The sequence below is a fragment of the Callithrix jacchus genome, chromosome 11 (genome assembly GCF_049354715.1).
Source record: "Callithrix jacchus isolate 240 chromosome 11, calJac240_pri, whole genome shotgun sequence".
NCBI classification, from domain to species: domain Eukaryota; kingdom Metazoa; phylum Chordata; class Mammalia; order Primates; family Cebidae; genus Callithrix; species Callithrix jacchus.
In genome coordinates, this window is record NC_133512.1 from 81,279,692 (window position 1) to 81,297,377 (window position 17,686).

The 17,686-nt window shown below is 35.5% G+C and overlaps 1 protein-coding gene across 16 annotated transcripts in view; it reads right to left on the reverse strand.

Moving 5' to 3' along the window:
• The window catches only part of IMMP2L (inner mitochondrial membrane peptidase subunit 2), a 935,160-nt gene that overhangs the window by 106,276 nt on the left and 811,198 nt on the right, over positions 1-17,686 (reverse strand). For 2 of the 16 annotated variants that reach the window (XR_013524087.1, XM_078343199.1), the window contains one exon: positions 9,771-15,794. The exons of the other annotated variants lie outside the window; for them this stretch is intronic. Coding sequence is in view for 1 of the 2 variants with exons in the window: in XM_078343199.1 (XP_078199325.1) it covers positions 15,789-15,794 (6 nt within the window). In the remaining variant the exon portion in view is untranslated. Of the gene's footprint in view, positions 1-9,770; positions 15,795-17,686 lie in introns of those variants that run through there. 16 annotated transcript variants of the gene reach the window in all.

Genomic DNA, 17,686 nt, shown 5'->3' on the forward strand with positions numbered 1-17,686 from the left:
AAAACATAAACACAAAACCCAACAACTAAGACTCCCATGACACAGAATATATGCCAGGTATAATTCTAATAGCTTTACACATATTACAAAGTGTATTCCTCATAAACACCCTATGAGGTAAGTAATTTTATAGGCTCCATTTTACAGATAGTAACTTGAGACACATAAAGGTTAAACACCTTGAGATCCAGGATATGTATCCAGCACTTGGTTACAAAACAAGTGCTCTTAACAACTATGCTAGACTTCCTCTATGGTATTAATGATAACTTTCAGTCATGATCTTTTGATACCACAGCCTGACATCTGGGCTTTCTATGGGATCTAACTCAAAGTAGTAAGGAAATCTGGCAGCATACCAAATCCTCGAAAAGCTGCCTGGTATCTTGCCTTCAACATCAGTCAAGGGGGAGACAGTGGTTCTAGAACACCAATGTGTTGGAAAATGAACCAAATCTTCCCAATGCTCCTGAAGTGTCCTTCTCCCTTGAGACTTGGTGGAGTCTATGAATTGAGAATGGTGATCTATGAACTTCAGGAATTTGGAAACTGTCTATAGGGCATGGGGTCCCACATCTGTGGGTGATGCCAGAGTACAGCCATCAGCTTTCTTATTCTCAGGGCTCTTCTCTGGTGTCTGGTCAGGAGACTCAGCTCCTGCCTGCTGGATCCTCAAGGACAACTTCATTAATACAAGAAGTCACCACATTTAACCCCCGGCTGCTTTAAGAGCAGGACTATGCTGCCCCAGGACCCTGTTACATCACAGCTTCCTTTTCCATAGTATCCACATTATCATCCCTACACTGCCTATGACAAGCTAGGCTACAAGCCCCTTCAATGAATGTAATGCTGAGGAGCAAATCCTTTCTTGAAGTGAATGATGTTTCTCTAACACCAGTGGGTACCATGTGTGTGTTGGGCGGCGGCTCTTGTTCAGAAATTATGGCTTTAGACAAGGCTTAACAAGGTCTTCTTCTCTTCAATAGCCAGGACCCCTTGACTGCAATGAGATAGGACCAAGTTGGTCTTGACTCCCCCGACTGAAGTCATTCATAAGCACTATGCAACTCCTGGGAATGGAACACTGGATGGAAAATCTCAGACTTCCCATCTTCCCAGTATTACTGGCAGGAGGCCTTATGCCTGCCAAATAGGGATCAAGTGCAGTCAGTTGTGTGCACTCAGAACCGTGCACTGGAACACTCCAGTTTGAAGGACAAGCACTGTCTGCCATACTCATTTTTTTTCCTTTGTCCTTTCAAATGTATACTACCCTTAAAATAATTACAAACATGTATTTTTTAAAAAGTAGTTTAACTTTAAAGCATTGGAGAGATATATATTCCCAAGGCAATACGTAAATCCCAAATAACAAGACCTAAGAAAGGGCTCTGATCATCTTGGAGCAACGCTTCACAAGACACCATCAAGCAGAAAATGTGGTATTATTAGTTTAGTCACTGTGTGCTAGAAAACCAAGGATTTTCAACTGTGTAAACAAATGAAATGTTGAACCTTTCAGTGTGTCAAGGTCTCTATACTGACAAAATGTTCACAACTTGCCTGGGGCTATAATCTTGCAACTGCTTCAAGAAAGAAGCACTAAATCTACCTCCTAATTGGCTGAGACACAGCCACAGAAAATTCAAGGTGTTAGAAAACAGTAAAAACGAATCATTGGATCACTCTTACCTGAAGACATCCTGAAACAGTATCTCAATCTAATATTATGAAATACTTTATACAGTGGGGTCCTACCTAGAACACTAAAAAATCAGTCATTATGGACCAGGTGCAGGGATGGATTAAATTGAGAACTGGCCACACACTGTTTAGCAACATTTGAGTATAGCTATAAGAACAATATTCCTTGGACTCTGTTTCCTAAAGACCTATAAACACAAAAACAAAAATGCAACCGCCACAAAACAACTGTGCTAAAACTTTTAAACCACTTAACCTGTTGTTTAGAAACAGAGCTAGTAACTTGGCCATCCAAATTGAGTTCTAGGTGAGAAAGGACAGGCAGAATTAAATCAGTCATTTCACTTGGGGGTTAATCTGTCCAGCAGGGCAATCAGACAAGTGCTCAATGCAGTTAATAATCTTTTCTTTTCTGAACTAGTGTTCTTTAAACTATTTTCTGCTGGAGTTCCAAATCATGGTACTGGGGAAAATAATTTTAAAAGTTTGTAAGTAGCCATTTAAAAGGAGGGTAGTATTGGAAACAGGCATATTTTCTTTCTGTATCTCTAGAAATTAAATTACTTCCTTTTTTTGTCCTTGATAACTGTTGCTGTTTAAGGTTGCTTTTATCCAACAACATGTTGGGAAGGGGGAAGGTTGAAAAATTGTATAAGGGTTCGACATTAAAATATTGCATGGTATTTTACAGTTTCATCAAATTTAAAACCACCCATCTACATAATAGGCAGAAAATATTTTTAGAAGATGATTGGGGAATCAGTAACTGGTAAACCTCCAGTTACTTAAAACCTCTTTTTCCTGAAACAGGCAACTTGGTTGGTTTGATCATGCTCTCTGGTAGTCTAGTAATTTAAACTGTTCTTCAGTGCTGCAAACCTCATCAAGCAAATGTGGAAAGGACAAAGTTAGTATGTCAAAATGGGTCTAAGTGAGTGTCCCTAGCTGCTTTTCCTGGCCCCAAGGCAAACAGTCATCTATAGAAATGTAACTTTATCTCTGACAGTATTTTCATTACTTTTATCTAGAAGGAAACAAAAACCCTTCACTATGTTATGAAATAAAATAAATCTGTTTTAAACCCTTAGTAAGTTCAATTTAAATATAGTTATGTGCCACGTAATGATAGTAGAGTCAATGATGGACCACATATACGACAGTGTTTTCATTGATTATAATATCATATTTTTGCTGTACCATTTCTATGTTTAGATGCACAGGTACTTACCATTGTGTTACAAGTACCTACAGTATTCAGAACAGTAACATGCTGTACAGGTTTGTGGCCTAAGAGCAATAGGCCATACCATATAGCCTAGGGGATCTAGATGGTAGGTGTACCATCTAGGTTTGCGTGCATGTGCTATATAATGTTTACATAATGACAAAAAGGCCTAAAGACTCTTTTCTCATAATGATCTCCTTTATTAAGTGATACACGACATACATATGTATATGTATACACACATACACATCCTTAAGTTGTAAACAAAACTACTTAGTGTAAAAAATAATGAAACGATTAAATAAATCCTGGCAAATCCATAGGATGGACTGCCATGCAGCCAATTAACATCACACCTTCAACGATTACTTAGTGATATAGGAAAATGCTTGTAGCAAGTGAAATGGAAGATACAAAACTGTATCTGCTGTTTCAATTTTGAAATAAAAATTTATGCATATAGAAAATACAGGAAGGAAATATATTAGCATCCCAAGCATTCGCTGTCTCCTGATAATGAGATCATGACTGTTTTCTTTTACTTTTCTGCATTTTCCAAATATTTTACAATGAGTGCATAATGATTAAGTCAGCTGTGTGTGTGTGTGCATGTGTGTGTTTGTGGTTCTGATCTAATATAGCCTATATGTGTAGATTAAAGTGTACACATTTCCAAAGCATAGAACCGATAGAAAGTTGAGTCAATTGCTATGGGAAGTATTACCTGAAACAGAAACATTCTATTTAAATTCCAAGTAAATTCTTGATAACAATTAGAAACCTAAATAAGAGGGCATTTGTATAAAGTGTTCTACACTTAAACTAGTAGAGAAAACCATGACTAGAGAGCAGCCATGGAGGTTTTATTTTGGTATTCCAAGATACAAAAATATATGTTGAATGTTTCAAACTTTCAAATATACACATTTGTCTTTAGTTCAAAGCCATTCCTAGGGGAACTCTCAAATGAAATATTTTTTATCTTCAAGTTCTATTCTTTCATAATTGAAAGCTCTGAAGAATAAAAATATGTTTTGTTTTTGCTACATCTAATGTCACTCTTCTTTACTCAGAAAACAAAACATTAAATGTGGAGTAAAGTAAATGTAAAATATGGCAGCCACAAAAGAGCTCTGGATTTTCTCCTCTAGAAGAAAAACATGGGAGTTGTTCTCACACAGGAAGCTGTTTCTCCTTGTTAGTATTCCGTTCCCACACATTACTCTGGTTCTGGGGAATCCCAGAGGCAACAAAGTCAACTTGCTATTTTAAAATATATATACAAAATAAGCAAAATACACACACGTATAAAAAATACCCATGAAAAAATAACTTCTTGAGAAAGGAACATATAAACTTCAAAATACAGTGAAAACATCATATTCCTGCCAATAATGAATCATCTGTAATTTGCATAAAATACTTCATAATAAACAATGACTATGTGTGTAAATTATCTCTGATTTACAACCTATGGATGTTTAATGAACACCAAAGTCATTAGTTATTCCCATGTCAGGGCAGTTAGCTTCTGAACATCATAATCAGGACTCCACACTGCAGAGATGGTTATGTCATGCACTTCACTTTTTCTGTTCAACAGGGTGAGTTCAGTGGCTTAAGTAATGTTAGAGACAATCTTTCTTTGAATAAAATGAGTGGTATTTAAGAGAGGTGGTTGCCCAGAAAAAAGATACAGGTATCTCTACCTTCCATGAACAAAAGTCCAGCAGCCCAATAGTCAAATAGCACACTAGATCTAGCATTTGCTTTAGCTGTGTGACCCCCATAACTGAGGACACTGTCACCTGAGCAAACCAGAAGGCTTTCTGATCCTACCACTATCATACTGTTGTATCTTCCAGGGAATGAAGTTTTCCTTAAAAGCTAATTGTTGGAGTAGCTTTTCCTTAAAGCTAGTTGTTGAATAGAGTAGGAATGAACAAGCTGTGGACTAACTTTGCACTTGCACAAATAAATGTATGGCAGTATTCAGATTATGACTTGTTTTCATTTTAAAATGGAGGAAGAGACCTGTATCTTCCACTTATCCTCAGTTTCTATAAGGTACCAATATTTTTTTGCAAGGCTGACCACTGTAAAACTCAGCCCATGGGTCACCTTGGTCAAGCTTTCTCTTTATGCCTCAGGTTGAAAAGACTGTTTCCTACTTTATACCTCCTACAGTATCTGGTATTGCATTTATTGTATCTTACTGCAAAGGATTAATTTTTTTTAAATGTTTGTCTTCCCCACTGATTTTGTGTTTCTTTACATTGAAAGTGTAGACTAGGGACCTAGTGTAGACTAGGAAGTTGCATGGTAACTTCCTGCAACTTTCCGAGACAGTGTTTGTTAATATTTGTGCCCATAAATTTGACAGCAGCTCTATGTTAAACATAGAAAGGTGGGGGAGGATAAAAGTAGTGAGAAACTGGCATCGCTAGAAATTCCTAGGAATGTTTCAGATCCTTTCCCATGGGCCTTCGTCTCACTGGCACACCATTCAGGGATGCATACTTCTTAAGATGCATCCTGGTGCGACTATCACAGGAGCCCAGCTCAGCAGGTGTGCCTGACAATCACTTGGTTGGGTCACCATCTGGAAAACAGAGGCAATAACTTCATAGATACATGAATACAACCTTTCTGAGCTATGACAGCTCTACAAGCCACTGTTTCCATGGGGGAGAAATAGATTTGTAGCAATATTAAGCAAGATATAGTTATCTGGGACAATGTGAAAGCAATCAAACCTGCTACTATTGCATATTCCCAACAGTAATATTTTGTCGCACAACCTAGTTTCAGCTTTTGTGCTCCAATAAGACCCTATAAATTGAAGTTTCTTTAGCCCATTAATTTAATATGAATATTGTATACCAAAAATAATATTGAGGAATACTGCTAAGAAAGCTGCAGAGCTAGAGAACACTGCTTCTAGAATGTCTTCTGTTATATAAGCTTCATTCTATAAATACATTTGGCAGAAGTGTCATTCTGCATTATTTTTGCTACAATATGTGTTATTCTGAGGAGCTGCAATAGTGGTGGCTTACAGATCCACTATATTAAAATTTCCATATTGACAGTTACAAGAGAGAAAATCTTAATGCCAAATAAACTGTCAAAAATATATAGCTTGGTGGTATTATATATGCAATCTTATTTTAAATCTAATTGATTATTTTAATTTTAAGAGGCTGAAATTAAGTCTTTCCTGTTCTAAGGCTTTGACTTGTTTTTCATTTATTGTTCTGTTAGTCTAAAAAAGGAAACCTAACATTTTCTAACTGATGGACAGCAGTGAATTTCTTTTTACTGAAACACCCACACTTAAAACTTCTTGGCAGTTTTTAAGGCAGTGCTGGGTTAGGAAGAAAATGAGAATATGTCAACTTTACTAAGATGAACATCTGGCTTCTAGAGCCACCAAATGAAGGCAAAAATTTAGAAGCTGAAAACTATTTTGTCATATAAAAGTTTTCAGTGAAGAAATCTAATGGACAGAGAGTCTAGAAACTTTAAGATATTTTAAATTATTCAATTTAATATTTCTAATTAATAACAAAAACAGAATTGAAAGTTTGTGTTTTTATATATGTGAACAAATATAAACCTTAAGGAAAACAGTATATTAAATGAAATATAGGAAATAGAAGACATCAAACAATTCGGAATTTTGTCTTCAACGTAAGGAACATCTATATAGCATCTATGCCATATATTGGAAGAAGTGCTAGGGATGGAAAGATGCTGATAATCGCTTATGATGCACACATTCATCATCACTTACATATGTTGTAAGTTAGTGAATGCTTTTATTCTCATTCTGTAGCATCACTATTACCACCAGAATTTAGCTTCTTTTTCAATGTAAAAATAAACTAAAACAGAGCAAAGCAAAGTTATTTTTATTCCTCCATATTTCAGAAAGCTCTAGGACAGTTGTTCTTAAATTTTAGTGCATAAAATAATTACTTGGACAAAAGAACCTTATTGAGAAGGCTAAGGATGGAACCAAAGAAAATACATTTTAGAATAAGGTAAGCAGAGGACAGAAACAAAAGGTGCTTTAACAACCATCACTTTAGATATGTGGGCCTAGAACTGTAACCACATCTAGTTTTTTTCAAATACTATTCAGCTATAAGAGGTGTGTTGGAAAATGTTTAACAACTTGGTCTCAGTGGGGTGGGGTGAAGCTGATTTGTAGTGACTGCCTATTTCTGTGGTGTAAATTCTCTCCACATGGCCAAAGTGAAGTCATTAGGGTAAAATGATTGAACATGCAGTTGGGAAGTGATGTCCACCATGTAGGGCAGTGAAATATAGTAACATGATGAGAAAGTGACAACTTGAGGATTTACTACTTTTAAGTAACAGTTTTATAAAATTTAACATTTAATCATGGCTACATTTTAACAACCAATCAAAAAACTAAAAACTTAATAACCATTTTCCAGAAGTCAATACAAGCCAGTCCCAGCAAAAACCGGCCATAAGAGTCATTTTATTTTGTCCACTTTACGACAGTCTGATATATAAGTAATAAAGGAAGAGATTCTACGAGTTATTACAGCTTTTGTTATAAGCAAACAAAACTAAATCAAAGTTAGTTTTATATGCAATGAGTGTAAATAGTGTCTTTTCAGTCAAACTTATTCTATACCTGAAAAATATAGTAGGTTATCAGTTATCACAAATACCAATGGAGGCAAAGCAAATTTGGGTCAACAGGCACTGTTCTTACTAAATTTGGAAAGTGGAGGTTTGGTTATTGAGAAGAGCATGACTTGAACTGAGGTACGGCAGGGGGAGTCAGGCATTTCTGACTCAGGGGCATTTTTGGTGATGTGCTACTGTGTGTAGCTAGTTCTTAAACTCTAAACAGAATGTGTAGCAAAACAGTCTACATAACACACATTTTGTGGTTATTTCTAGTAACAGACAGATGGCTTATCTAGTACTTCCCAACTTTTATGGTAAGCAAGGAAATGCCATTTAAGAGGGGTGGTTATCACCTTGCAGGGCTCTAGGACACCACAGCATATTCTACCAGAGATTAATTAAAATTACCCACATTAAAAGAGTTAGCATTTCTCTTCCTGGCAGGATCCTACTCAGCCATCCACGTGCCACAGTGATAACAATCATTACTATCATAATAGTTAGGAAAGTAGAGAAGTAAAGTACCCAGGGAACTGCCGAACCAGGAAGGTAGTAAAGGATCTGGACTTTGAATTTGATTTAAAGAAAGAGGAAAACACAGGTTGGCTATAAAAGAAATAAGTGAAATAACTGTTGCCTACAACCTTTTTAGCATGGGTACTGTCAAGAACATATCTTCTAATGTTAATTAAATAAAATGTTTTTATTTTTCTACCTTTTGTACCGTCTTCAAACTCATCTTTGACACAGGAGTCATTTGTGTGGCTCGCCTAGGTAAGAATCTCTTGGGGAAGGGCTGAGATCTCCTTGTTCCTTTTTCTGTTTCATTATAATTTGAGTGCTTTGTGCCAAAGCTTCAAAAACAAGGTTGATCCAAATTGGTATTCAGGAAATTAAGTGCACTGTTCAATTCCTGTGATTGAATTAGAAGCTGACTCTCTGGATTAGTTCTCTATATACTAGATAGAAAAAGGTTTTTGTGTTAAAAAGAAAAATCAACTGTTACGGTTTACACTGGTTCTGAAAAGATAGTAGAGAATTTACCATTGGCAAGAGTATTACTTGAGAACATTTTCTCAAAGTCTTTATATTTCTGCAAATATTCTAGAACTAACTCCCACGCATAAACTGAGAGTATATTCAGAGGTAAATTTTCAAACTCTATTGATTGTATTGACTTAGGCTCCTCTCACCTCTCATCTCACAACTCTTCAAGCACACAACCCTGCTTGTCTGATTGCTTTCCTTTGTTACTACCCCTTCCCCAGGTTGCCAACTCACCTCTCTGTTCCCTTCCCATTCTGCTGGCTTATTTTTAATTGAGAATTGATTTCCAGAAAACTGTAAGCTGATTAAAAAAAAAAAAACAACCTAGAAGTCTTACCTTACAAAAGTATCTGTATTTAAATGACTTTTACTTATCCAAACTCTAAAGTATATATCTCATTTAACAAAGGAAGGTACCTTTGCTAAGCCCCTCTACTTGCCTGCAGAAGAGGCTCAGAGTGCCAGCCTTTTCCCTCAGAGGGCCTGTCTCATTATGTGCACTCCCTGTCTTGTGAGTTCAGCAGCTGCATGAGAGAGCAGTTCCACCAGTGTGGGCTTATTATGTACAGATGCAAGCTTTTCATTAGGGGTCTAATTGAGATTTGAATAGAATCTTTCTTGGAAATGGGGAAGGTACTAGAAGTTCAGATTTTACACGTGTTCCACTTGTTAACCTTGAAACATTTAAGGATAATTATTGATCGTGAGTTTATAAGAATTTATTGATCACTGCAAAGGCTTTTAGTCATACATATTATGTTTGCTAGCAATATGAGGCAAAGCAAAAAAGTATGTATATTTTTCCACAGTAATTAATTCATCCTGTGCTACAAAAATCATCCATTTGTTAAATTGGGAGTTGAAAAAAGGTGTTCCTGTTTTTCCTCCAATAATGCAAAACAGCTATATCCATGATACAATAGTGACTGAGTATAAATTTCCAGCATATTGTGCATGTTTTAGTCTATGTATTGTAAACATAAACTCCACAATTATGATTTTTAAATTAATTTTTAAGACAACTAAAATGTACTGCTTTTTTAAGAATATTAAAATATATTCTCTAATTTCAAAATGGCAAAAACTAAACTACCAAATTCTAATTTGCCATATGGTATTCTTATTTGTTTTTTTGTTTTGTTTTGTTTTTATCAAATATCTACTCAATATCAAGTCAGTATATTATTTCTGAGATACAGATATTTTGTATTTTTCCAAGAAAACCATGAATAGAATATGTTCCTAAAATGGATTAAAATATTCATTTTCCTATGTTCAGATATAATTTAGGCAAGATATAAATGGATCTTATCTGACAATATGTTATGAATTGTCAAAAATCTTCATCCAAAATAAAACAGACCCATATAAAATATTAACAATAGACCGTGCCTAAAATAAAACTTTAAGGAGATAATTACAAGGGAAGTCAGCCTACCTAATTATACTTATTTTAATAACAAAAAGTACATATAAAGTTTCCTTATAATTATATGCCTAAGGTGATATGCTATATAGCCCTTAAACTTCTTTGAAAAATTAATAGGCAATAGAAATCAAATTCTCTTTACTAAGAAAGAGAGTGATCACTTTCTTCAACTAGTTTAAAGTCTTTCCCTTTGAATATGAAGTTTATCCTATTTCTTTCTAACTCAGTAGTGGTTGTATGAGCTGAGACCTGAAGATTAATTTAGCCGCTAGCTTAGTCAGCCCAACAGACACCTGGAATGGGCTGTTCTAGTCGACAGGAAGATCTAGCTTCCTCTCAGCTTTACTTCAATGTCTCCAGCATTTAAATGCAGATGTACACACAAAAAAAGAGATTCTGAGACAAATATGTTTGTCATAAGTTATTTGCATAGGCTTATAACTTATGACAAACATATTTGAAGCCTAAGGTAGATGGTATAATTCCAATCCTCAGAAAGATTGTCAAAGTGAGACAATACGCATGACTATTTTAATTTAAAAATAACAGTAGGGGAAACAATAAACAAACAGTGTAAGAATCTACCTGCTATATGTTTCTGACAGTTTTAGGAATCCTTACTTTAGTATTGTCAATTTGACAGTTTCAGTTTCTGACAATATGTTGTTTGCTTAAATGTGATAAATGCAGCCTTATTGGTAGACAGAGGGACAGATGGAAAGGCACCTCCATGAACCACATTAGTCCTTTTTAATAAAGACTTTTTAAAACTCTTTTTGATGGTCCGTCAAGCAATTTGACATAGTATTCTCTTTAGGGCATGTTTATTTGCATAGATTAGGTCCCTTAAAAAAATACATAAGGAAAGCTTATAAACCCACGCTTAAGCTAATACTTAATATGTACTTACCATGTGCTAGGCACTCAGCTACATATCTTCATATAAATTTATCTTGCAGCACAAGATCCTTCAAAAATTCTTTGCTTAGATGTCAATTAAAACTTCAGCTATCTACAAAACTATCACATGCCTTGAGTAAAGCATGGTCATAGGAGCAAAGGAATGACTGTATGCTTGGACTAAGAATAAAGAGATTAAAGGACAGCAATGTAGAAAGATCAGAAAAGATCCTGAAAATGAAAATGCAGAAATGACCACAATCCTGAAACCCAATAAAATAATTAAGTAAATCAATTTTAGTGTGCAGGCTGAGGCAATGGAAGAGGAATAAGTAAGGGATACTTATGATTTTCCTGAAAGTGTATGAGCTGGAGATGGGAGCTCTCGAGGCTGGAGCAGGAACAGTGGATCTCGGAGGTATATAATGGTAACAAAGTTCTTTGTTCTCTCTATCTTGGGTCTAATTAGCTTAAACTCAGCTATCAGGGACCATATAGAACAGGGAAAACGATAGTGTGCTAATAAGCTGAGTTTTGTGATTGTGGAACCCTATATCTTATTGCTAGAGATTGAAGCCCAGTAATACTATTAATATTATCTCTGTGAATTTTATAATAGCTTTATCAAGTAGATACCAACATCCTCAATTACAATGAGGAAACTCAAGGTCAGCAAAAGTAATTTACTTGTCTGAGGTCACAGAGCTGGTTCTTAAGTCAGAGTTTAAGTAATTTGTTCTTTCTAGCTCAAATTAGATGTTGTTTCTATTACAATATGACTAGGTCATGTTGTAGATGACATTATCAAATGTTCACATGTTGAATTACAGGATTTTAAAGAACTGAAAAAACGTAGACAGTCTGATAATTAGAACAAATATGTAAAAAAAATTACTACTGGTATATACAGACATTCTTAATGGAAAATGTGATGTTTGAGTAAAGGGTTTTCACAGCAGTTTACTATATCAGGGTGCTGTGAAAAATTCAATATCATATAATTGAAAGAGGAATAAGTCTGTCTCAGATTACACTGTATTTTCAATACAAGAAAAGGAGAAATACATAGAAGTTTAAGAAAATGCAGAAATGTATGTAAATGTGGAGAAGCAAGCTCTCTAAGGAACCAACGATTTATAGAGAACAGGTCAGCACACAAGTTCATTTCAGTGTGGAGAAATGAAAACTGCATGACCTTGAGCACATTTGTAAACCCCATGGAACTTTGGTGCCTCCATAAAAAGCTATTGGACTAGCCTATCACGAATTGTAACTATTTAAAATTAAAAATCAAGTACTATTAATTTTATGTGTTTTACAACACAAATATTTTCTTCAGAAGGATCTTAGTGGGTCATGTATGAACCCACAATAAAAGAATTACTCAGCAATTTGCCCTTCTTTCGATTACTTAACTTCTAGATAACAAGAATACAGTAAGTAATATTCCTCTTCATCAGTACAATTCCTAACCTCCTTCAGTGTTACAGTTAATGATATAAATACTTGATAGCAAAACCTATGGACTTCTTCAGGAATGGGAAGACCATATTTTACTTCTAATGCATCTGTTTGCATGAGCTCAAAACTCATGACAAGTTTTGGCATATACACGATCTTTAAAAAAATTATGTAACGACTGCATATATTTCCAGTATCCTCCATCACACTAAACAGCACCTCCTCCCCTCCCCTTCCGTAATCAATTTGTAATCAAGACCTTTCATCTTCCAAATAACTCTTGATTTCATCTTTATCTACCATGAAGCCATCATCCATGAACTGGGCTACTGCCCAAGCTAAAAGGATCTGCCAACATTTACATCTATTGTATTCCCTCTAATCTGATCTCTGTACTTTCACCAGAGTGATTTTTAAAACATGTAAATCTGATCACCCCTCATCCTTGCTTAAAGCTTTAAAGATTTACCATCGTTCTAGGATAAAAACAAAAACCTCTCAATGAGGTCTCCAATTCATGCAGTGGTCTTCACCTTAGCTGCACATTGAAATCACCTGGAAAGTTCTTTTGAAAATCCTGATGCCTGCCCCCTCCCCCGCTCCCCCCCACCTGCCCCGGAGATGTTTATGTTATTGGTTAGGAGTGGGGCTGGAGAGCAGATTTTTCAAAGCTCTACTTAGAGCTCTCCTATGCTACCAGTGTTGACAACCAGTTCTCTGGAGCTGCACTGTCTAGCATGGTAGCTGCTCACCTCAGAGATTAAAATCACTAATATAAAATTTAAAATTATAATTCTATGTTAAATAAAGTCATTTTAAAATAAGATACAAGAAACATTTGTAAAATATTTTCTAAAATATGGTATTAGAAATTACCTTTACTCAGAAATAAGGTTAATTTTAACTTCTGATCAATTTCATAACATTCTTTTTAGAATACATTCAGATATGATAAGTAAATTTTGGTGTTAAAATGACAGTAGGTGGTGGTAGAAGTCAGAATGTTCAATTACGTCTGAAGTCCTTTTTACCAAAAGCTATTGGTAAAAATAGATTAAAAATACATGTGTTTTAGCCAGAAAAATACCCCTGAAAGGTTTTTCATTTAAAAAAAAATTACATCAATACAATCTTCTGCTTATTATCACTTTTAAGTAATGGTCATTTTAAAATAATAGATCTTCTTGTTAAATATCTCTAATTCCATTGGTAGTGATTCCACATCAGTATGACTAGATTTCAAAATGGTTCTGGTGAACCTGAAAATCAGATGTTCTTACCCTTTAGGATGTTAGAGTCCCAAAGATCTTTTTCAGTATTAAGACTATATACAATGAGCTTGGAGAGCAAAAATGAATCCTAAGGCACTGGATTTTCCATACATTTTCCAATTTTATTATTAAACAATAAGAACATACTGACTTCTTAAAGGCCACACATCTAGGAAGAAGTGAAGCAAAGTTAGAATCAATGTTGCCATCCTCTAATATAGTAGTCCTTTCAGGATAACGCCTTGCATCACCCATGACAGGAATGCATATATGTCAGCATAAAGCATTATAAACCGTATCCACTTAATTTTATTGCAGAGATGTTTGATCTGATCAATAGGCTATATCATCATATAATTATTACAAGTAAAAACCTTTGATAATGAAAAATACTGTAATAAAACGTCAACTCTGATCTACAACACTAATTGTTCCACATAATTTGCCAGTTGTACATTGATAAGTGTTTTTCTCTCTCTCTTTCATATTTCTATATCTATTTTTTAAAGAGACTTCTGATTCGTTGAAAGGGGGAGGCTATCTTAAGGATCTTTCACATTTTCTGCAAGCCATTCCAAACAAGGCATGTAACAGATGTACTCTAAGTCCTTTTATAAATGAAAATGATGAATTCAGAAGACGGATGCTTACTAGATTGCCACAGTTTCTGTATATGGACAACAAATATTATAATAAGTCTTTTAACTAACATGTTTTCATATTTTCTGTCTACAATAGAAACAGTTCCGTAAAAATAAATTAGTCTAATGTTCCCATAATTATTTTTCTAATAAGCTGTATCAAATATAATACATAGTTACTTGAATCTAAATATATTTCTATGGCAAATATCAGATGAATTTTTCAGTTGCCCTTCGACATTCAGAGACATTTGAATGCTAGAAAAATATAATTTGCAGCGGTATTAAGTCTCTGAGAACACATGAGAGTTCAAATAGAATCTGTTTTATCTTTTCATGGAGTAAAGATGCTAAAAATAGCACAGGCTTAAGCTTGCTACAGTTTTGTGAAATTGCTATCACTTCACTGGAAAATGGAGGAAATGAAACAAGACTGTTTTAGGAGGCCTCCTGTAGGAGATGGACTGGCACTCACATGCCAGCCCTTCAGAGATGTTACACCAAAGGCCTTTTACAGCTGATAGCTAAACCTAACACTAAGTGTGATCTAAATATACGACACTTCATTGTACTTGTATTACAGTATGCAAATACAAATAAAGTTACCACAAATTGGTGAACAATTAATGAGATTCATTGCAGGGATAGTTCATCACTGACTGCTGTTTTCCTGCCAACTGAGACATCATGTATTTAATTCTAAATGACACCACCTGCTCCCACCTCTAAGTGAAATGCAAAAGCTGCCAAAGGGCATGTGGGAATTAACTTGCAGGCTTCCTTTTAATCAGGCATTTCTCCACAACACTGAAAGCCAAAAACATAACATAATGAAAAATAACACAGCTTTGTAAGTCAATAGTTGAATTTGAAGTGCTTGTCAAATAAAAGAAACTTGGGCTATATAGCATATTCCACACAATAGTATTCTTTTCTTGCTGTGAAATTACTTTCTTACTCTAAAGCAGGAAAAAAAGGAAAAAGATGTGTAAGAAAATACAATTTTATCTGACATGACAAATCAATAAGAAGTGACTTATATGAGAAAAAAGCGAAGGGAATGTTTTCATTTGTCATAGTTACCATGATAATGACACTGTGAACTTAGAGAGTGCCCTTTGAGAATTCCCAAACCTTCATTCGTAATGTTGCAATATAACCCCAGTGAAGTATTAACATGCCATATCGCACATTTTCCTAATAGGTAAGACGAGTTAGAGTATGGACAGGTATTTTATAAAGAACCTTACAAAGCTTTTCTCGTAGTATTTACCTGCTGATTTTCAGTCTTCTCTACTGAGTAACTGAACTGTTATGCAATGTGGTCAATGGAGGGTAGAGGAGGGCTCACACAGCTGCTTTATGCCAATTTCTTATCTTGGGAGTCTGTCAAATGAGGATCCACTTCAGAAATAATCAAGTTGCCAAGAACAAACTTAGTACTAGAAAATATAAAATTGCCAAGATTATTTTCCCATTAAGTCTTTTGCTAATCCCCAGGGGTCTCAAAGTGACACCCTAATTAAAATGTGAAGTCAAAATCACATTTGAATTAAATTTGTAAAATAATTTTGAGGGATGCTAAGCCAAAACAAAAGGATTCCTATTAAATTCATTCAGCAGTCATCCATTCACTTAAAACATTTTTCTAAATACACTTTACATGCCAGATCCCGGGGACTAAGAATAGGTCAATGAACAAGACGGCAAAATCCTTGCCTTCATAGGGTTCATATTCTGATGCAGTGATAAGATACAAATGAATAAATGGCAAAGTTCCAGGAAGGACAATAAAACATATTAAGAAAATGGAGTAGGAGTTTCTACTTAAGTAGTTAGAGGAGGTTTCTTCAAGGAGAAGAATACAGATCTAGATGAGGAAACGGAGAGAACCCTGCACAAATCATTTACACTGCATGCCTTTCCCACCTGCCTGCTCAAGAACTTTGCTTCTGCCAATATCTCCAATCACTATTTACTCCACTTTCTGCTTTTTTCACCACTAGTTTACAAACCCACTCTAAAATCTTCCAGCTCCCCCTAAAAAAAAAAACCTCCTTTGACCTGACATCTCCTTCTAAAAGTCATCTTTTTCATCTATTTCCCTTTACAGCCAAACTCCTCAAAATAGATGTTCACACTCAAAGTCTTACTTTTCTTTCATTTGTTCATGAACCCTCACTAAGCTGGGTTTGATTTGAGCTTCACAACAAGGAAATATCTCCTAAGGGTCATTAATGACCTTCAGATTGACAGAATTAATTATCAGTCCACATCTTACAATAGCACTTAGTGCAATGAATTTAAACTAATGTAAATACTTGCTTTCCTTGGCTTCTAGAACACCACTCTCTTAGGAGAACTGGCTACTTATCTCAGTCTTTTTCGATGGCTCCTTTTCATCTTCCTGAGCCTGAACGTTGAAGTGCCCCAAGGCTGTCCTTGGACCTTCTCTTCTCTATTTATACTCACTCTGCCTCATCCAGTTCCACGCTTTCAGTGAAACAAGTGGCTTCCAAATACATATGTAGCACAGATCCCTCTTTCAATTCACATATCCAACTGATTATTTGACATCTCCACTTAGTTGCCTTGTAGATATCACAAATAGAACACCACGAAAATCGAATTCTTAATTTTGCACTCCTATACACACCTGCTATTCTCACAGCCTTCCCCGTGATGGTGGATTGCATATTCTAAAGAGGGCTGCCACACAGTTATTTCCCATCTTTCTTGTTCTTCTTTAAATGTGACCTTTACATGTCTCCCATCAAATGGTAGTGTGTCTGTTTCCTTTCCCTTGATTCTGTGTGAACTTTTGTGACTCTCTCATTCCTTAGAGAATGGTGGAAGTGCGGTTATGTGATGTCTAAGACTAGATCATGAAAATGTATTTCTAATGGCTCTCTTGGGTCAGTCAGTCTTGGAATTTAGCTGCTGTGCTGTGTGGAGGTCCAAACTCACTTGCCTGGAAAGACTACCTGGGGAAGGCACATGTAGGCGTTCCAGCTGATGAACTAGCTGAAGTCCTAACCAAAAGCAAGCATCAATTGCCCGACATGTGAATGAAGTCACTTCCAGCTAATTCCAGTCTCTCACCACTGAGTGAACCCCAGGCTTTGGGTCTTCCAAACTAAGGCTTTAGATATTGTGCAATAGAAGGAACAGACAAGATGCCCCTGCTGTGCCGTGTTTAAATTTCTAACCCATCAAATATGTGAGTAAAATAATATGGATGCTTCATGTCACTAAGTTTGTCATGACAATAGTCAACAGAACAGATTTACCAGTTTTTCAGGACAACTTGGATTCATCTTTAGCTTCTCCCTTT